Source organism: Macaca thibetana, chromosome 11, assembly GCF_024542745.1.
Source record: "Macaca thibetana thibetana isolate TM-01 chromosome 11, ASM2454274v1, whole genome shotgun sequence".
Taxonomy (NCBI): domain Eukaryota; kingdom Metazoa; phylum Chordata; class Mammalia; order Primates; family Cercopithecidae; genus Macaca; species Macaca thibetana.
This window is the reverse complement of record NC_065588.1, coordinates 77055222-77077222: the sequence shown is the minus strand read 5'-3', so window position 1 is coordinate 77077222 and position 22001 is coordinate 77055222. Positions and strand designations below refer to the sequence as shown.

At 39.5% G+C, this 22001-nt stretch overlaps 1 protein-coding gene across 2 annotated transcripts in view; it reads left to right on the top strand.

Moving 5' to 3' along the window:
* The first annotated feature begins 2761 nt into the window (after positions 1 to 2761).
* LIN7A (lin-7 homolog A, crumbs cell polarity complex component) overlaps positions 2762 to 22001 on the top strand; it is a 149805-nt gene continuing 130565 nt past the window's right edge. Inside the window, exon 1 of one of the 2 annotated variants that reach the window (XM_050749262.1) lies at positions 2762 to 2850. In XM_050749262.1, the coding sequence (XP_050605219.1) occupies positions 2769 to 2850 (82 nt within the window). In that variant the 5' untranslated portion in view covers positions 2762 to 2768. The remainder of the gene's footprint in view (positions 2851 to 22001) is intronic. The other variant, XM_050749265.1, reaches the window with a different exon arrangement.

Below are 22001 nucleotides of genomic sequence, written 5' to 3'. Positions count from 1 at the left end.
TCAAATAGCTAAGATAAAAGCATAATTAACAAATATTTTAACAATTCTCAGGTTAATACACAAAGCAAAGCAAATGGCATTTGACTAAGTCAAGTATATCCCTGCATGTCTCAAAAAGAAATTCACAAATATTATTGGAGAGATATTATTTCTTGATAAAAACAAATCTAATGGATAATGAATTATTATTAAATTTTCTATACCTGTGCAGACATAAGCTAAAGGGAATGCACTTTCCACTACTAAAAATAATAACAGATGAATTTATGGTGATTTATGCTTCCTCTTAATTTCTCTTTTAATCTTGATTTAAAAACAGCAACAACAACCCTACAGAGTCAACACAGAGAAAGAATGACAGAGCAAATTTTCAAATAGGAAGCTCAAGGCATAAGTCCAGAAATACGCTATGAAATGTTTGGTCCTGAGGATGCATCAGGAAACAAAAAGACAAAAAAACTCTACCTTCATTGACACCACAATCAGGGATTTGTGTTGGAACAGGTACAATTTATGACTTTTGGGCTGATGAATCAAGCTGCTTAAATACATATTCCCTAATAAAGGATGTTGTAAAATAACTACATTAGAAGTCAAGGGATTTGTATGTTCTTTTATCCTCAGTTACTGAGTGAGGTTTAATAATTTTATGCAAAAGCTTAGAACACACTCTGGTATCATTGAGCTCATCTCAACTTCTTTCTGTTGCTTAATTCAGGGAATGTGAATAATGGTAACAAACCAAAGTTGCTTATTCAACCTCTGGCCTCCAAGAGCACCTCCTTTCAATAATGCTTAGAGTACTTACCGCACAGAAGTTTATGGTTTGCTCACCATCTCTCAAGCAAGACTGGGCAGAGTGGGCCGACTCAATCTTTGCATGGTTAGCACCTAGCACAGAGCTTACCACATGGCTCCAGGGGATGTATGCTTGTACGAATAAATTTGTATATTCTTTACTGTTTTCAAAGCACAATCACATGTATGAGTCCATTAGTCCCTCACAAATCTCAGTGAGATTGCAAGGTAGAATTTGTTTCCTCATATGACAGAATCTCTTTGAGGTTGAATAATATTTTCACCGTATGACAGAGGAGGAAACAGGATCAGTGAGAAATTGTGTGACTTCTGAAGAGCACATAACTAAGACTCAAATGTCAAGACCAGCATTCTTCCTTAAATACTAAATAAAAATAAGCATATTGAACTACTATTTTAGGTTTGTTTTTAGGGTCTGTTAAGTCTATATATGGCCAATCATCTTTGGCTTTCCCACATTGGTGAAATGTTGCTTTTTAAAATTCAATTGTAGACTATAAAATGAAAAAGACCTTCAGAAACCATATCTGTAATCAGAAGAAAATGGCATCAATTATATGCAAATATTTTGCTATAAAACTGTATCTGCCTTTTAGAGTTTATTGCTAGCCCAAACAATTCAGCTCTGTCACAGGGAACAAGATGGAGGCAGCTTTGTCATTTCCAATCCTGCACCCACAGTCACCCCTATTCAGCTTATAGAAGGTTTCTTTATGTCAGGAAATGAATCCCTACTATGACAAGATAGTGAAAGTAGCCTTTTTATTGGGGCGAAGAGGTCACAGTCAGTATTTGAAGGCTCTTGTAATTTAATCCTGATCAACTGACTCTAAAGTCAAGCTTTTAATAACACCATCTCCCACTAGATTACAGGCTACAGGAAGTCAGAGACTAAATTGAACTCCTAAATCAAGGCGTGGCACAAGGCAATGTAACTCTTCTATCTCAATTCCTGGCATATTTGTTAATCAATAAGTGGCATCTCTGACCCACTGGTTAGAAATCAACATGAAAAGTGCTAGGCACATATTTTTCAAACTAAGTGATAGACAACCAAAATCAGTTTGGACATTAAGAGCAAAGTTTTTGTTGTTGAGTGGCTGGGCGGGAGTGGGACATGTTTACAAGACGTGGTATGTAAAAAATTTGGAGAAAATCTGAACACTCTACTTGTTTCTGAGCTACATTTACTGAATTGGTAATGTATTAACAGTGGCTTGAAAAAGAAAAGAAAACTTAGGGATAGAAACTTACCCACATGCTTTTTATTTTGAAGCACTTTTAAGAGGTTTGCTATATTTTTTTTTTTCCAGGCAATATATTCAGATCCTAAATGAACATCTACTGATGGAACTCTGGCCTTTAGTCAGTTATCTTTATATGCCGTTATAGGTCAACATTCCGAAAAACTTCAACAGAAATTAACTGCAAATGTAATTACATCCCAAACATTTCTGACACAGAAGCATTTTCTCTCTAAAGGAGATGGGATTATTGGATTGGCAATTTCTCTTAATCTGAGAAAACTCATCTCCCACTCCCTCCCCCATATCCCCTTTCTATCCTCTCTCTTCCCCTGACACACACGCACACGCATGCACACACGTATATTCTGACCATTTTATTAGAGTGGAAAGTTGAAAGAAAGCAGTCCGCCAGCTACACCCACCCAGTGCTCCTGGGGGTGGAATAGCAAAGTTCCAGGGCAGAGCCTTCCCTCCCAGAGCCCGGCGATGCAGTCGCTCTCGGATACCTGCTCAGCTCCGCACCGCAACTGAAAGATCTGCCGCCGCGGAACAGTTGCGTCTCCATCTGGCTACCAACCCACCCAAGCTTTCTTCTCCACCACCACCACCTTCTTTCTTCCCCCTCCTCCCCCTCCTTTCCGTCTTCCCTCTCCACCCCCACCCCCAATCTCCTCCTTTTTTTCTCACTACGAGCGGTTGCTGATGCTGAAGCCGAGCGTCACTTCGGCTCCCACGGCAGACATGGCGACATTGACAGTGGTCCAGCCGCTCACCCTGGACAGAGGTAAGGGAGCGGCTGGCTAGCCAGGCCACCGCGTCGCCTCTCCCCTTCGCCCTCCCCCGCCTGCCAATTCCCACCGGGACACGGGACGCGCTCGGGCCGGGGGAGAAGGGGAGCGAGGACGAGCCAGGAAGACGTTCGCGCCTAGAACAGGACACTTTCTTCCCTTCTCTCTCCCCGCTACATCCCCGCTGCCCCTTCCCACTGTACTCGCCCCGCCGAGGGGACGCCTCCTTCTGGCTCTAGGGTCCCCGCTGCCACTCCCAGTCCCTCGCCGGGTCGTCTCCGGGCCTCTGGCTTTGTTGGAGCGGCTGCTTGGGGACGGCTAGGCGCCAGGGGCTCGGGGTTGGAGAGGGGCAGAGAGCAAGCTCGCCCGGCCGGAGCCCAGAGGAGACCGGCGAGGGAGCCGCCTGTCAGCCTGCTCGGCGCGGGGGCGCGGGAGGAAGGAAGTTTGTCCAGGCGCCGGAGGGCGAGGGTCGGTCCAACTGCTGGAGTCAGGGCGGCCGCTCGGGGGGCGGGCTGGGCGCACCCCGGGGCGGCCGGGCGCACAGTGGCGGGGCTGCAGCAGGCAGGTAGCTGCCCTCCGCCGAAAGGGCAAGGCAGAGCGCGGGGAGCCGAGCCCCAGCAGCCGAGCTCGGCTCTCCCCGGCTTCGCGTTCGAAAGCGGCGAGGGTCGCGTCTGCTCCCGCCGCCGGCAGCTCCCAGTCGGTAGCAACTCTCGGCTTCTCCCGCGCCAGCCTCTCTCGTCCTCTCCCAGCTCGGTGCCACCGCGGCGCCCGGGCTGCGGAAGGCGTGGGGACAAAGCGCAGGTCGGGTTAAAATTCAACTTCTGACCTGCGACCCAGTCAGTCCTGCTCTCTGACCCGAATGGGGAAAGTGTTCTCTTCCTCCCCAGGACGCCCCCACCAAGCTCAGGGATGGAGACCTCTGCTGCGATCCGGGCCTCGCTGGTGCACCCGCGCGGGGTTATACCTGTCCCTGAGTGTATGGGTTTCCTTCCTGGCTTCCAACGTCCGGTGATGAAGGCGCTCGAGTCCCACGGCTCTGCAGAGGAGGACACCCGCTAGTCCCTCTCCGCAGCCGCCGGATTTAGGACCCTGGGCGGCCATTTGGAAATTGTGTGCTCAGAAGAAAAATGATTTAGTCCGATGTACCTCTAAAAATTTTCTTTCTAGAGGATTAAACTGAACGGTGGGGCAAGGCAAAAGAGCATCCTGCTGGGAGTACAGTGACAAAGCCAGTGAACTCAGTTTGAGGTTTTTAATTTGAAGAGACTGTGGGTGACTTTACGCAATCTGTTGGCGCCAGAGCAGATGTTATGTGGTGCCCATAGCAACCTTTCTTAGGATAAGAGTTGAAAAATAAAATGTAATTGATTTTATATTAGAAAATGTTGATTTGCAAGCTGGCAAAATTAATAACAGTAGTTAAAGACCTCAGAAATCCATTGTATAATCCATGATTTTACCCACAATATCATCATCTGCACTAAGCAGGATAAATCCATTGCCGGTAAGAACCAAACAGATGGCAAGCTATCAGAAACTATGGGCTTCCCAAGTATTTATGTTTTAATGTGATGTGCTCTTATATTGTCCCATTACAAAATCACAGTCATTAAACATCCCAAACCAAGTGACTACATTAGGAGCAAAAACTCCAAGAAGATTGCATACTTGAGTCATTTTATATACTACCACTACTACTACTAATAAAAATATTTCAATGTTTGGTTTTTACCCTAGCCCTTAGATGCCTCAGTCAGTTGTTGAGAGGAGGTGCTAATCGGACTAAGATTTATTCTTAAAGTTTGTTCTTGTTCACAACCAAACTCTACTTGTCCTTCTGAGTGTGATTACGCCCATGGAGTAGCTCAGGAGGCAAACAGGGTTACCCTGTGGATAGGTCTGAAAAAATTCACCAGCAGCTCATGAAAATCTATAACCAAGAGATGATGGGTTATTGGCATCACCACTGAGCATAAAGTCAATATAAATAAATAATTGTTCTCTGTACCTTATTAAAATATGATTAATTGATTACTTTCATTATTAAACTGATGAAAGAAAAGGTTCTAAAAATTTCCCTGCAAAAAAGGTGCATTTTAAAAGAGGCAGCCCAGTATTACATATCTGGGTCCCAGTTGTAACTCTGATACTCACTCTGCATACATGAGCCTCTTTGGACATCAGATTCTCTCTGTGCCACATCAGGAGTTTGAATTAGATGATTCTAACACTGTGCAGCTTTAGCAGTCTATAATTCAATTAATTAGAGTTAGGACTCAGTTTTTGGTCACCTACTGGGAGATTTTCCAGATCACCTCTCTCCCAGGCTGCTTTGGTACCCTTTGATATGCTTTAAATTGACTTGCTGCTTTGGCCCCATTAAAGCATTTATCACACTCTGTTGCATTTGTCTCCCTATTGGATGGAACTCCTTGAGGGAAGAGACCATTTCTAAATTCATCTTTGAATTCTCAGTGTCTGCCATAGTCCCTGACTCACAGTACAATAAAAAATTAATGTTTAGTTGGGGTAAGTAAACTCAGGATAGCAGTAACTTAAGCAATGTTAAAATATAGTGATTTGCTAGTGAACTGAGGTGCATTTCATAGATTCACAGTATTTTGGACATGGAAAGGATGATAGTGATAACATAGGCCAGAGATTCTCAACCTAGCCTTCCCCTTATACACTTGATGGATTCCCATCAGTAACAGTAGCTCACCAAAACTGTGACATTTAACCAAGAGAAATTGTGGCAGGTGGGCAAAGGAGAAGAAGGGAAGAAGGTGATGGACAAAGCCTCCCAAGGGCATCCCAGCAAATCTGAATATAAAATCTATAATTTTAGAGCTGCTAGTTCTTTTTTGGTATCTTCATTTTACAAATGAAAAAGCATGAAAAAGTGAAGATAAGAGATGTTTTCAAGGTTGCTCTATTTAGTGGAAATTTTATGTTAAAATTGAATTACTTTTTGTTTGCTACCCTTTGACATCATACATGGATATAGTCTTCAGGGCAAACGTTTTAAGCAAACAAATCAAAGCTAGGGATCAAAATTAAGATTTACTGCTTTCCAAATTTGAAAGATATATCTGAAAGTAAGAAACTCAGAAGTCTCCACCTAGCTTCTTGGCTCTGCTCTGTGAAGTAAGCTTTTTCAAGGTCCAGGCTGGGCCCCAAAAGGATGAACAAGGTGATTTCAGACTTCCACGGCTCTGTGCCTATCCAAAACTCTTTTTGATCTGCCATTAAGACCTGAGATCAACCCTGTAAAGGCCTCTGGGTGGCTATGGTCATTGTAAGTTCTTGTTGACTTTGGTCCCAGTCCTTGATATCCTTCACTTAATGAGTACCTATCATAAGCCAGAACCTATTATGGAATTGGTACACACTGGTGTGATAAAAAGATATAATTCTACTTTTCACTGTAATTAGAACCTACTAGGAGAGGGAGATTAAAATACACACAGAGGCAAATATTAATTCATTCAACATTCATTTTTCACCTACTATATGCAACATGCTTGAGGAATACCAGAAACAAAAGTTCCTGCTTTTGTGGTCCTTACGAGTCTAATGGAAGAGACGGATGATAAGTAAGGGCTTAATTAATTAATTTAACAAATAAGTATTGTGCACCAGACTTATGCCAAACATTGCTTTATACACTGTGCCAGTGCTAATGAACAAAATAAATAAAATCTAACGGCATTTGCATGCTAATGAGAGTCACACAATGAACACATACATATACAATGACAAGTGCCAAGGAGAAGAAATAAAACTGGGTAAATGAGAGTGCTGTAAATGGGGGCTGCTGTTTTAGATGTGTTAGTAAGGGAACACTCTCCTGAGTCAGTGACATTTGAGAAGAGCCCTGTAGAAAGTGAGGAGACAAAGTTGCAGATACCTGGGGAAATGTCCTCAGCAGGGGGAACTCCTGTGCATACTGGGAACATCCAGGAAGGTCAATGTGAAAAAGTGAGAGAGGGAAGAATATGAAAAATGGGATGCGTGAAGTTGGTAGCCAGGGGTCAGTTGATGTAACTCATAACTAGAATTTCAGATTATTTGAAAATTTGAAGTGCTCTGAAGAAAATAAACATGTGGTTGGAATAGAGAATAATGGAGAAGGGCCTGTTTGGTTAGCATTGGTCGAGGAAGGCTCACTGAGAAAGCAAAATTTAAACTGTGTTTTGGTAGATTAGTAAGATCCTTAAGATTCTGGAGAGAGTGAAGAGTATACATAAAAGCCGGTCCACAGTCACAACTTGTCTGTCATTCAGTTTATACATTTATAACCAAGAAAATGATTAAAAACTGAAATTACCAAGAAATAATAACACATTAATTATGCATCCTGGGGTAGAAATTTAATTATATATGCCAAGAAAATCTATAGATCAGCTTTTTGCTTCTTTGTATTGCAAGACTAAAACATCATATATTATAATTAGATTTTCAGAAATATACTGAGCACTGTAATTTACATGTCACTATGCATAAATCTACATGTTGAATCCAAGTGGTCATAATAGGAGATATATTCATTTTCAGTCCAATATTTTATGTTAGACAGTGGTATAGAAAGTAGTACATGCCATTTACCCTTGTAACAAAGAGAAGATACTGATAAGGAGATTAGGGTGGAATTCTTCTCTTCCAGACTTTAAAATGTTTGTAGCAACTCTTCTCTACATCAGAGGTTAGTTTGCTCAGATTTTAATCTCTAAAACCAGAATGACCTTCAGCTCAACTCAAGGGAACAAAGCAGAATGCAATCCTTGATACTTAACACGTGGATATTAAAGAACATAGAAATGCTTCAGGAATTAAAGACCGCATGGATTTAGGGACTTTCTAAAGTATGGTAGCTCCAATTCTCCTTCACATTTCATCTCGAGGTCAGAGAAGATAATACAAAATAACTCTTCAAATTTTACTTTTGCTTACTCTGTTCCCCTAATTTTAAGCCAAATGGCTCTTGAATACTCATGGCTTATGAAGGAATAATACAAAACCAACTCTTGGAGAAAAATGAATAATTAAAACATTTCTAATACTTTCCTTATGACATGATTAGTAGCTTCCAATCTGCATTTAAATGCTTACATAAGATACAAGGTTGGTACTACTATCATCTAACTTTTCTGTGAGTTAAATTCATTTCAGACAAGTTGCAAAAACATAAATGGAAATCTTTTTTTCTTGGCTTCCAAAATAAGTCGTAATTTAAAATATTGATTAAACAAATCCTAGTGTGCTTTTCATTTAAAACAAATCAAACTTTTGTCCTTTAAAAAATCTGCTATAAAACCAAGAGCTTTTATTCTGTGGATTTCAACCTTATGGAAAACAAATATAAAAACAAAAATTGAATGCAAATAACTATCCCATGGGTGCCACACTTGTCATAGAATTTGTGATACGTTACAATTTTTCTCTTTTCCCTTTTCGCTTTTCAAGGCGGGCAGAGCTTATTACTTCATGTATCTTCTTCCAATTCAAGCCCTGGGCAGCCTATAGCTTTTCTAATCGGTTTTATTCACCAGTTTTTATAAAATCCGTATTTGGCAGAAAAGTGCTTTTCCTTACATTCCAGAGGGATTTGCCCCTTCTCTTACTCCTAGTTTGTTTGTTTGTTTTTAATTTGACATGGAGAAAGACTAAGGAAGAAGGAAAATAAAAATTAGGTTAGTCTTTATGTCGTCTTCAAGATGTATGCCCTGGTGTTTCGATCAGGGGTGGAAAAGAGGAGAGCTGACTATATTTTATGTATTTTGTCCTAAATCCTTCCCACAGCAGCAGCCACATGTGTTTTCCTGTACGAAAAAGTAAGTGCTTGCTTGCTCTCTCATGTTTTCTCTGGGCTTCAGCAAATATTAAAAAAAACTTTTTTGAACTGAACTTTTTTATTTCTTTGTAAATCAGTGAGTGTTTCCTTTCACACTATATAGTTACAAAACACCCCTGGAGTTTTGCCTTTTTTTTTTTTTTTTGAAACAGAGCCTTGCTCTGTTGCCCAGGCTGGAGTGTGGTGGTGTGATCTCGGCTCACTGCAACCTCTGCCTTTTGGGTTTAAGCGAGTCTCTGACCTCAGCCTCCTGAGTAGCTGAGACCACAGGCACACACCACCAGGCCCAGCTGATGTTTTTGTATTTTTCAACAGAGATGGGTTTTCACCATGTTGGCCAGGCTGGTCTCGAACTCCTGACCTCAGGTGATCCACCTGCCTCAGCCTCCCAAAGTGCTGAAATTACAGGCAAGAGCCACTGCACCCAACCAGTTTTTTATTTGATAATTAAAAGTTACAAAGAGAATGACCCAAATCTCTAAAGCGTTTTGGCTACAAAAATAAAAAGAAATTTGGTGAATCTCTTCTAGTTTGGTGTGTCAGCCACGCGAGCCCTGAGATGTATTTGTTGTGCTCCTGTCAGTTACGAAATTAATGCTCTTGCTTATGAGTGTTATTTTTCAGGGATCACAACTAAGGCCTAGCTATTAAGTAGAGGAAAGAAAACATCTAGGGAGTACCATCAAATAGGAAGGTGTCCTGGGTATTAGAGATGGTGTTATATGCACAATGCCAGTATCTCTTAGAGTTCTTTTCTTAAAGTCGTGACATTTGCCTGTGAGGATATACTTTCCGTCAGGTCAGAGACCATGTTGGGTTTGTTTATGTAGAACCCAGTACATTGTGTGGCACATAGTTGGCACTCTCTTTGTATTTGTTGTTTGAATGAGTGAATGAATGAATAAAATTGGCCTAGCAAGACTTACTGTCATGGATTATTCTTAATGCAACAAAACAAAACAAAACAAAAGCCATCTAACCTAACGTAATGCAAAAGTAGTGGCTACCTTAGGATGTCACTTAGCCTCTCTGTGTGTATGTAGCTGGCTCCTACAAGTGTAGTGCTCTCCAGGGTCAAGAAAGAATGGGAGGTGTTGGTTTTGATAGTCATAGCCCTGATTCGATTGTCTGCATTCACCTTGCTGTTTTAACCTGTGAAATGAATCGGACAAGCTATCGTCAGAATACAACTGAAAAGGTTTTTTTAAATGGGTGGAGTTGCTATAGAATTGCCCCCCTCCACACACATACCTATAAGCTATGTTTTTAAATTTTTTAACCATAAATACATGAATGACAGAAGTATGTCCTAATCAACAAATTAAAATGGATTTAACTTGAACTCACTCTGCACTACCAAATGTGCACTTAACCTTAAAAATTATATTAATTTCATCCATACCTTACTTCTGGTTTATTCAGTTGAAATCTTTTTTTTTTTTCCAAAAAGATTGAATTTTGCTAAGTAATATACTAACTGAATTCAAACACTTGTCCAATAAAAATAAATATGCCCAAAGACCACTTGAAAAAAATCATGAGGGATTGAAACTTATTTTGCAGTTATATTCAAGTATCTACCTGTCTTGGACAGAAAACTAGGGGATCTAATTTCCATTGATGGTAATTTTCCTTAGAAACAATATAACTAGTCCAAGTCTAACTGTTTGTGCAACTTTTGTTTACTTCCCCAGTGTGGCGATAGTTATATTTCAATATAACATCTTTTGTTTTTAAATTAACCAAAGGATTACCTTTAATAAAAAACGATAGAATAATGGCAGTCACAACATGGCTATAAGATTTAAACCCATAAAATAGATGGAGAAAAATAGCATGAAATTACAGCTGGGTCTATTTAACAATAATGAAGAAAAAATGGGGAATATAATTGAGGGACTGCTGAAAGTGATTTTTGAGGAAAATTGGAGAAGAGCAGTAATTGCTGATGGACCAATAACCTGGCTTCCAAAAAAAATGACAAAAGTGTTTTGGGAAACTATAGGGCAATCTATTTGTTGTTGCCTCCTGGCCCATATAGGTATTTTAAAATATATATAAAATATGTATATACATATTTTTTAAAAAGAATGAGATATTGGCACTTAGAAAAGAAAGTGGTGATCCCAGAGGCTACATGGAAAATCACTAAGAGTAGACCTTGCTGAAGTTCAGACATATGCCATAGTCTGATTATATATTCATGACCACACAACTCTCAGGTGCCTTGTGGAAAATGTGGAAATACATAAAGTGGATGATTGCACTGTTGGATTTCTAGTAGAAACACTTCTCCAAGGAAGTTTGGTTCATGGTCTTGTTCAGCACCGTTACCAATATTTTGAATGAGCACCACAGATTATATTTTAATAAACTTTACAGGTGACTAAGCTAGGAGAAATAACAAATAATTTGGCCAACCATACCAATATTCTAAAATTATTCCTAGCTTGAATGGCAGGTTACAATAAAAGAGATATAATTTAGAGGAAATGAATGTAGCTTTCATTTATTAGATTGAATCAAATTAGAATGTTGATTGCATATTGATTGTACTGGTGTATGACTAGAATAATCTGGTTTAAGAGTAGTTTATTTGGAAAAGATTGAGGACTTTATTTATTAGGTTGGTGCAAAAGTAATTGAGGTTTTTGCCATTGAAGGTAATATCAAAGACTGCAATTACTTTTGCACCAACATAATAATGCACCATGAGCAGTGTGATTAAATTATCAAAATATTATAAAAACTCTCTTGAAAATTAAATACAAAACTATTTAATATTAATAATGTAGAAAAACACTAATACACCATACCCTAGCAGGGATTATTTAAAAAATATTAGAATAACAGTATTGGTATATTAATCATGTTAATAATGTTTTAAAACATGATGAAAATTAAACGCAATACAATACAAAAATTAACTCAAGATGGATTAAAGATTTAAATGTAAGACCTAAAATCATAAAAAAAACCTAAAAGAAAACCTAGGCAATACCATTCAGAACATAGGCATGCGCAAAGACTTCATGACTAAAACACCAAAAGCAATGGCAACAAAAGCCAAAATAGACAAATGGGATCTAATTAAACTAAAGAGCTTCTGCACAGCAAAAGAAACTATCATCAGAGTGAACAGGCAACCTAGAGAATGGGAGAAAATTTTGGCAATCTACTCATCTGACAAAAGACTAATATCCAGAATCTACAAAGAAACAAATTTACAGGAAAAAAAACAAACAACCACATCAAAAAATGGGCAAAGGATATGAACAGACATTCCTCAAAAGAAGACATTTATGCAGCCAACAGACACATGAAAAAATGCTCATCATCACTGGTCATCAGAGAAATGCAAATCAAAACCTCAGTGAGATACCATCTCACTCCAGTTAGAATGGCAATCATTAAAAAGTCAGGAAACAACAGATGCTGCAGAGGATGTGGAGAAATAGGAACAGTTTTACACTGTTGGTGTGAGTGTAAACTAGCTCAACTATTGTGGAAGACATTGTGGTGATCACAAGGATCTAGAACTAGAAATGCCATTTGACCCAGACATCCCATTACTGGGTATATACCCAAAGGATTATAAATCATGCTACTATTAAGACATATGCACATGTATGTTTATTGCGGCTCTATTCACAATAGCAAAGACTTGGAAGCCACCCAGATGTCCATCAATGATAGACTGGATTCAGAAAATGTGGCACAGGCCGGGTGGGGTGGCTCAAGCCTGTAATCCCAGCACTTTGGGAGGCCAAGATGGGTAGATCACAAGGTCAGGAGATCGAGACCATCCTGGCTAACATGGTGAAACCCCGTCTCTACTAAAAAATACAAAAAACTAGCCGGGCGAGGTGGCGGGCACCTGTAGTCCCAGCTACTTGGGAGGCTGAGACAGGAGAATGGCGTGAACCCAGGAGGCGGAGCTTGCAGTGAGCCAAGATCGCACCACAGCGCCACTGCACTCCAGCCTGGGCGACAGAGCGAGACTGCGTCTCAAAAAAATAAATAAATAAATAAAAAGAAAAAAGAAAATGTGGCACATATACACTGTGGAATACTACGCAGCCATAAAAAAGGATGGAGTTTATGTCCTTTGCAGGGATGTGGGTGAAGCTGGAAAACGTCATTCTCAGCAAATTTATCACAAGGACAGAAAACCAAACACCGCACACTCTCACTCATAGATGGGAATTGAACAATGAGAACATATGGACACAGGGTGGGGAACATCGCACACCAGGGCCTGTCGGGGGGTGGGGGCTGGAGGCTGGGGGAGGGATAGCATTAGGAGAAATACCTAATGTAAATGACCAGTTGATGGGTGCAACAAACCAGCATGGTACATTGTATACCTATGTGACAAATCTGCACATTGTGCACATTTATCCTAGAACTTAAAGTATAATTAAAAAAAAAAATGATGAAAAACAAATTAACAGTTAGCAGTGTCTCTCAACTGAGACACCATTGGTAGGTAAGGCGCTAAGTTTATTTGTCATATAAGAGGTTTAGTATCCCTAGTTCCCAGGAGCTAAATGCCAGCTTGAATCACACTGTGTTAACTGAAAATACCCAGTGAATTTCCACATTCCCTTTTTAAAGGCAGTTCTATCTCTTGTAGCTGAGAACCATCAGTGTCCAAAAAAGTAGGATAGTTCAACATTAGAAAACAGTTTACTGTGGCCAGGCGTGGTGGCTCACGCCTGTAATCTCAGCACTTTGGGAGGTTGAGACAGGGGTATCACGAGGTCAGAAGATCGAGACCACGGTGAAACCCCGTCTCTACTAAAAATACAAAAAATTGGCCGGGCGCGGTGGCCGGTGCCTCTAGTCCCAGCTACTCGGGAGGCTGAGGCAGGAGAATGGCGTGAACCCGGGAGGCGGAGCTTGCGTGAGCTGAGATCGCGCCACTGCACTCCCGCCTGGGCAACAAAGCGAGACTCTGTCTCAAAAAAAAAAAAAAAAAAAAAAGAAAAAAGAAAAAGAAAATCGTTTACCTAACTCTTTACACTAACAGATTAAAGGAGAAAAAAACATATCATTTTAGTATGTATTGATAAAGGCATGTGATGAAAACATTAATATCTGATTTAAAAACAACTTTTAGTAATCTCTAAATAGAGGGCTTCCTTAACTTGATAAAGACTAGGCATCAGTTGCCTCCAATGTCAATTTTTTCTTTTTCTTTTTTTTGAGACGGAGTTCGCTCTGTCGCCCAGGCTGGAGTGCAGTGACGCGATCTTGGCTCATTGCAAGCTCCGCCTCCTGGTTTCACCCATTCTACTACCTCAGCCTCCCGAGTAGCTGGGACTAGAGGCGCCGGTCACCACGCCCGGCGAATTTTTTTTGTATTTTTTTAGTAGAGACGGGGTTTCACCATGTTAGCCAGGATGCTCTCGATCTCCTGACCTTGTGATCCACCCGCCTCGGCCTCCCAAAGTGCTGGGATTCTCAAATATTATATTTAGAGGCGAAAGAGTGAACATTTCTGTTCATATCAGACACAGCACAAAAATGATTTAACCAATGTTATAAAACAATAAATAACAAAATATTAAATAGAAACTGTCAAAATAATCATTTCCAGATTGATTATCAACTACAAAGCTATTAGATGATATTAGCGAATTTGCTAAGGTTATACAACATTTCATATGCCCAAATCAATGATCCTATTTCTAAAGAGTGTCCAAAAAAACAATCCCTTATATTCAAATAATAAGTTAAAAAATTGATGGAAAACTAACTTATAATAAAGAAGGAATTTTAAAAATAGGAATGAAAATAGGAGCAAAACAGCTAAAATTATATTTTTGAATGCCTTCTGTATGTCATGTTTACTCTATATTTAAGGAGAGAGATACAGAAATAAACAAGATAGATTCTCTGTTAGTGATGGTGCTTATGTTCTAGTTAAATCAACAGATAAAATATTTAAATAAGTAAACAAATAGTATGATTCCAGAGAGCAAAGTGCAGAGAAGAAAAGTAAACAGTGGAATAGGACTGAAAGCTACACCATGAGATTCTGGAAGGGCTCTCCAAGGAGGTGACGTTACAGGAGAAACAACCATGCAACGAACGATCTGGAAGAAGAACACTTTGAGAAGAGGAAAGAGCTAGTGCAAAGATGATCATCTTGCAGGGTGCAAGCAATAGCAAGCAGTAACTAGAAGAAAGAAAATAAAGAGGAGAACGGAGCAGATGGATACAGGGTGGTAGTCAGGTGGTAGTGCTTATTTTACAAGATTGTCATGAGGATTACATGAGATAATGGAAAGCAAAATACTGTGCAAACTGTAAAGTGACATTTTAATACTATTTTCTTCAAGTTTCTATTGCACTCGAAGTCATTTCTCGAGTATTATATTGTTTGGGAAGTCACATCGTTCTGTATTTTAAAACATACACTCCAGAACCCATCCTGCCTGGGTTTGAATCACAGCTTTTCTACTTAATAGCTCTCCAATGTCCCTCAAAGTTACTTGAATAAGTCTCAGTTTTCTTATCTGTAAAACGGAAAATAGTAATAACAGCACTGACCCCACAGAGTTGTTGGTTTTAAATGAGTTAATGTGTATAAAGCACGTAGAACAGGTCTGACATATTGTAACCACCCAAGAATGATAATTATTTATTTGCTGAGTCCTGGATATCATGTACTTCCACCCTCCTGCCAAGAGGCAAGGACAGAGAATGTTTGCTGCCTTCAGGCTATATGAAGAGGCAAGGGCTCAGTTTATTTTGGTATCTCCAGAAGCAGGAAGCACTTGGAGATGCCTGGAGGTCCAAATAAAAATTGTCCTGTATACTCACCTAATTTGCCATCCTGCTCTTTCCCCAAATCACACACTTCTTGATGCTTCAATTAACACTTTTTAAATAATTCTATTAGAACACTTACCACATGAGGTTGAAATTTTCTTCTATATGGCTGTCACCCTAAAAATATGTGTTTTAATGTATATCTTTCTGTACTCATTGCCTATCACAGTGATTGAAAGATACGTGCTCAAACATTTGCTGGGTAAATTAGTGGTTTGTCTTCAAATATTGCATAGTTTTAGAGGGTAAAACTAGGTAAATGAGTGAAGGATATAAACTGACATTTTTTATTCAAGAAAAAATTTCCTACATTTATTCTCTTTAAAATTAGACTCAGGCAGTGCCCTCTGGGAATTAATGAGCATCATATTAGTGGAAATGGACAGGCAAAATTGAATGACAACTTGTAAAAGTTGTTACAGATGACCTTTGAGATTCAGTGATAGTTTAGGACACGAATTAGAGTTTATGTAGATGTTCAGCTGTCTTATTTTATTTTTCTAATATAAGCTAATCACATACAGAAATCAAATGTGTACTAAATAATTGAATGGGGTAAATATAACCAAGAGTGACTTTTAACTTTTTTTTAGTTCTGTTTAATTGCAATGCATCACATGATGCTGAGAGAGGCAAAAGTGGCTTTAGGGGTGTGAGCTTTGGATCCAGATGGCTGAGTCCCAGTCCTGTCTATCCCTGCTTCATCCTAGCCATATAACCTTGACCTGTTACTGTCCTTTCTGTACTTTAGTTTTCCTCTGTAAAACTGAAAATAATTATAGTCTGTGCCATATAAGGTTGCTGTAAATATCAAATGAGAAAACACATGCAAGTGCTTAGAACACGATCAGGTCCATAGTAAGTGCTCAATAATTATTTTATTCTCCACCTCTTCTCCCCAGGGGTGGATTTTCCCTAATGCAATAAATGAAAAAATGCATGGGCTTCAGATGTAGACACATATGGATTTGAATTGCAGTTCTGCCACTTACCCTCTATGAAAGCTTTGAATATTGCTACTCTCTCCACGCTGTACTTCTTTCATCCTTCCTATAGGAAACATGACACCAAGTTTGCATGGTGACACATTCCTTTGATTATTCTTTCCTTTGCTTAGTCATTCAGTGTAAAGTAAATGATAGCCTAATGAGTGCCCAGTACCAAGGCAAGGCTAGGGAAAGAGCTAATATTCTAGGGAAGAAGACAGTTATTATGCAGATAATTTAGGATAACATATTTTGAGTAGGATAACAACAGCTCACATACACTGAATATTTACTACATGCCAGACATAGTGCTTAGCACTTTTCATGTTTCATTTTAATTAATCTTCACAACAAACTTATAAGGCAACAAGCCTCACAGCAAACTTTCATTTCAATTAATCTTCACAACAAACAAAATGCAAAACAGTATTTGTATTTTGAAGAATTGAGGCATAAAGAGGCTAAATAAAGAGGAATGGAACTCAGCCTGGTTGATTCTTGAGAACTTAAGCTTAACCACTAGACTATACTATCAATAACAAGTGCATAGATCAGTAATAGCATCTATAGCAAGCTCTGAGGAACATGAACTTGTAAGGAACAATTGAGACACAGGTGCTTGCAAAGACTTCAAAGAACAGACAGGTAGAAGACACACCAGGAGAGTACGTTGTATGATAAAAAAAGGATGGAACTTTGTCCAATGCTTACAAAAGGAACTTACATACCAATTTGGTAAAGCAATTTAAGTAATATATTTTTAAGGTCCAGCACAATTATTGAAAAATAGCAGATGTTAAATAAATGATTGTGCTTATTAATAGTGGTTATTAATTTCTTAGTACAAAAGGCAAAATTACCCATAGACAGTGTATTAGGCAGGGTTTTTCAGAGACACAGAGCCAGCAAGATATACAGCTATAAATTTATGAGAAGAGGATTTATTAGAGGAATTGGCTTACACAATTATGGAGGCTGAGAAGACCCACATGCCCCTCAGAACCAGGAAAGCCAGCGGTGTAACTCAGTTTGAGACAGAAAGCCTGAGAACCCCAAGGGTTGCTGGTGTAAATCCCAGAGTCCAGAAACCAGAGAAACTGCAGTTCTGATGTCCAAGGACAAAAGAAGAAAGGTTTTCCAGCTCTAGTAGAAAGAGCGCAAGTTTGCCTTTCTTTTGCCTTTTTGTTTTATCTGGGCTAGGGTGCCCACCCACATTAGGTGAGGGTGGATCTTCTTTACTCAGTTCAGCCTCAAATTCCAATCTCTTCCAGAAACACCCCCACAGACATAACAAGAAATAGTGATTTACTGACTACAATAGTGCCCTCCCTTATGCAAGGGGGTATGTGCCAAGACCCCCAGGGGCTGCCTGAAGCGAAGGTTAGTAGTGAACCCTCTGTATACTATGTTTTTCTTATACAGAAATGGGCAGGTAGTGTATACAGGACAAAGGGATGATTCATATCCCAGACAGAGACAGAAGGCAAGGGGTTTCATCGTGCTACTCAGAGCGAATCACAATTTAAAGTAGATGAATCACTCATTTCTAGAATTTTCCATTTAATATTTTTGGACAGAGATTGACTTCAGGTAACCTAAACCACAGAAATCGAAACTGGGGATAAGGGTGGATTAGTGTATCTGGGTATCTTTTAATTCAGGCAAATTGACACTTAAAATTAACTATCTCAGATTACATTATAAGAAAGTACCAGAAATATTCTGATCCTTCTTCCCAAGCTGTGCTAGTGAACCAAGAGATTATGACTGTGACATTCAGGTTACCTCTCAGTGGCCTATAATGCACAGGCAAAACTTCTTTATATGGACCTGCAATTTTGACAGGCTCACAAAAAGGAGTGAAAAGTGGTAATAGTACCCCAAGTCGTCTTTCCTGATAGTCTTTTGCCTCCAAGTGAGAGGAGAGAAAAGCATTTGCGAATGTAGCAGGCCCTGAATTTCACTCATGAAGAGAGAATCGTGACATCTTTTTCCCTTAAATATTAGTTGTGAATGTCCTGAAAGACATAAACAGACTGTTCTTATCCATCATCATTAAAATACATGCCTCGAGGTTTTAATATGGATTTTAGTGGCCCAAATAATGCCATATTTTTCTAGCACTCAATCTGGAAGAGATGTTCTACCTAAGTAAACTTACAGATAACAGATGCTTACTCCTGTAGGCCAAAACTTTTATTTTTAACCATTTTTAACCTAAACATAGGATTTATTTCCTTTCCTGTTTCATTACAGTGTATGTTTTCCAGCAAATGGACTTTTTTGTAAAGGGTAGAAGATAAAACAAATAAGGCAGTTGAATTTAATGCACATTACTGAAGGAATGCTGAGATACTTATTTTGTGAACTCAAGGGGAAAATTTGCATCCTTCCAGCTTCTCAGACCTATTTTACTTAGCTGGGTTTGACAGATACATGCCTCTGGATGAATGAGATACTCTGTGACCAGGCAGACATTAATTTCTTCTGATGTCACACATTTTTCAAATATTGCCAGTTTGGCATCCACATGGTAACTACCAATAGGAAAATGTTAAGATGGGTGTACGTTATAGGCCGAATGTTTCTTTTCCCCCAAAATGCATATGTTGAAGCCCTAACCCGTAATGTGATGGTATTTGAGGTGGGCTTTTAGGAGGTAATTAGGTTTCCATGAAGTCAAAAGGGTGGGGCCCCCATGATGGGATTGTCAGCCTTCTAAGAAGAGAAAGAGACCAGAGCATGCTCCCTCCCGCCCTCCCCGACACCTTCGTGCTCACTTGCTCTCCCTCTGGCTCCTGACTTATGAAGACAGATCCAGAAGGCTGCTGTTTGTAACCAGAAGAAGGCCCTCATCAGGCAGAATCTGCTGGCACTCTGATCTTGGAAGTGCCAGCCTCCAAAACTATGAGAAATAAACATCAGTTGCTTAAGCCACTCAGTGTGTGGCATTTTGTTATAGCAGTCCGCCTTAGTCTATCTGGGCTGCTATAACAAAATACCATAGACTAGGTCACTTATAAACAACAGACATATATTTCTTATGGTTCTGGAGTCTGGGAATTCCAAAATCAACGTACCAGCATATTTTATGTCTGTTTAGGGCCTGTTTTTCCCGGTTCTTAGAGAACACCTTCTTGCTGTGTCCTCATATGGCAGAAGGGGCAAGGCAGCTCTCTGAGGCCTTATCGACAGAGCCCTCTTGACCTAATCATATCTCAAAGTCCTTACCTTCAAATACCATCACACTGGTGATTAGGTTTCAGCATAGGAATTTTGCAGGGACACATTCAGACCATACCACAGCTGGAGCTAAGAAAGTGTAGCAATCATTACATGATCTTGGCCTCAGCAATCCTCTGTCCTAAGTAGCTGAACAGATTAGCCACAGGCCAGATAGATGTACATGGATATTAGAACTGGATATTATTATATTATATATTACATATGGATATTATTATATATTACAACTTAATATTATCCATATTAAGGTGTTCCTGTTTTTTGCTTATATTTATTTTTTCTTCTCTGCGTTTAGAAATCTCCATCTTTCATGTACTGACAAGTTTTCAAAACTTCTTCTCTTGGATCACTCCCCATTATTTTCAGAGCTTTAAAGAATATAATTTAATTATGTATATTTTTAAAATTTCTCCTAAATATGTTTCAAGATGAGATTTTCTCATCTTTGTAAACTGTAAATTTTCCAAATGTGACAGAGTTCTAATCAATTGACTTATATTCAAATAATACTTTAACGATCTAATGTTGATGTGAGCCTTTGCCTATTTTGCTCTGTCTTTATTTTATTGTTTGTAATGCTGGCCCTGGGGTTTAGATTATATACCCTTAATTTAACACAGTCTTCCTTAAAATAATATCACTTATAACTGAAAATATACTTCCCAGTGCTCCCTCCCATCTTTGGTGCTATTGTTGTATCTATAAACCCATAACTATTGCTACAAATTTTGCCTTAACCCAGAGGTCACAAACTACAGCCCTGATACCAAATCTATCTTGAGACTTAAAATTGGCTTTTACATATTTAAATAGTTGAAAAACATGAAAGAAAAATATTTTGTGACACGTGGAAATCATATTAAATTCAAATTTCAGCATCCATAAGTGAAGCTGATTGGAGCACAGCCATGCTCATTTACTCACAAATTGTCTACCGGCTGCTTTCCTGCTACAGCTACAGAGTTGAGTAGTTGGGACAGAGACTGGTCTGTAAACTATTTACTATATGGGCCTAATATTTTTCAACCTCTGTTTATAAAGCATTGAAGAAAAATAAAAGGAGAAGTTGTATTTTATATTGACTTTCAACTTAACCATTTGAGGTGCTCCACTCAGCCTTAGGTCTTCAGTGTGCACCTGTGTCACAGGGGGATTCTGTCTCTTTGCTCTCTACCTTTCCCCCGGGGTAGACTGCAGTTGCTTGTGACTTGATACTGAACAAGCTTGGTGGTGGACATGAAGGTGTTTCTCTGTTGTCCTCGTCCAGCCTCAGTCTTAGGAAGTCCCTGTGTGTCTGGGTCTCAAGCATAGGGCTTTTTCAGGATCCTGCCTTTCTTTGGTCTGCCAGACTAAATTCAGCCTTCTGTCTATGGAGAGTCTTGTGTGGGAGAGTTCCCTGCCCCTTTCCAGTGGTAGGAAATCTATAATAATATACCGATACTATCATAGGATTTCAGGACTAGGACTGTTTCCTGCCCTCTCCTTCCCACCCCATTCCTGGGGTAGAAGGTTTTTTGCTTTTATCCTTCTCCCAGTTGTAATGCGTCTTCACGTCTTGTTTTCCACCCTGATCTGCTCTTTCTAGAAGCACCTGGTGGAAATTTGTGGAAATCTGTGAGTGCTTGCCACTCTCAAAGGTTATATACTCATGCTTGCTCACAGTTGGCCCTTCACGAATTTGTTAAACATTTTAGCTGAATTTCTCTTACTTATTTGAAATAGCACTCAGTGTCTGTTCTTCCCACGCTCTGCCACAGGTCAGGGAGCCTGTGTTCACTTTCCAACTCCTCTTAGAGGGGTTTTCACCCTTTTACTACTACTGTTTTGCAACGTTAACTCATACAATATGAACTATAAGTTATTCTCACCTAGCAGAGTAAGAAACTGTGTTCCCAGATGGGAAGACAGACTTAGAAAGCACTTTTGCAGCGTGGTTAATTTTGGGTGCTTGTTTGTACATCTCAGCAACAACCAGCATGCATTCCTTCACGATGGAAATACATTCTGAGAGGAAAGAAGCATTAGGTGATTTTATTGTGGGAATGTCGTATGTAGAGTGTACTTGTAAAAACCTAGATAGTATAGCCTACTACACACCTAAGCTGTATGGTATAGCCTATGCTCCTGGGCTACAAACCCATACAGGCTGTGACTGCACTGAATACTGTAGGCAGTTGTAACACAATGATAAGTGTTTGTGTATCTGAATATAGAAAAGGTACAG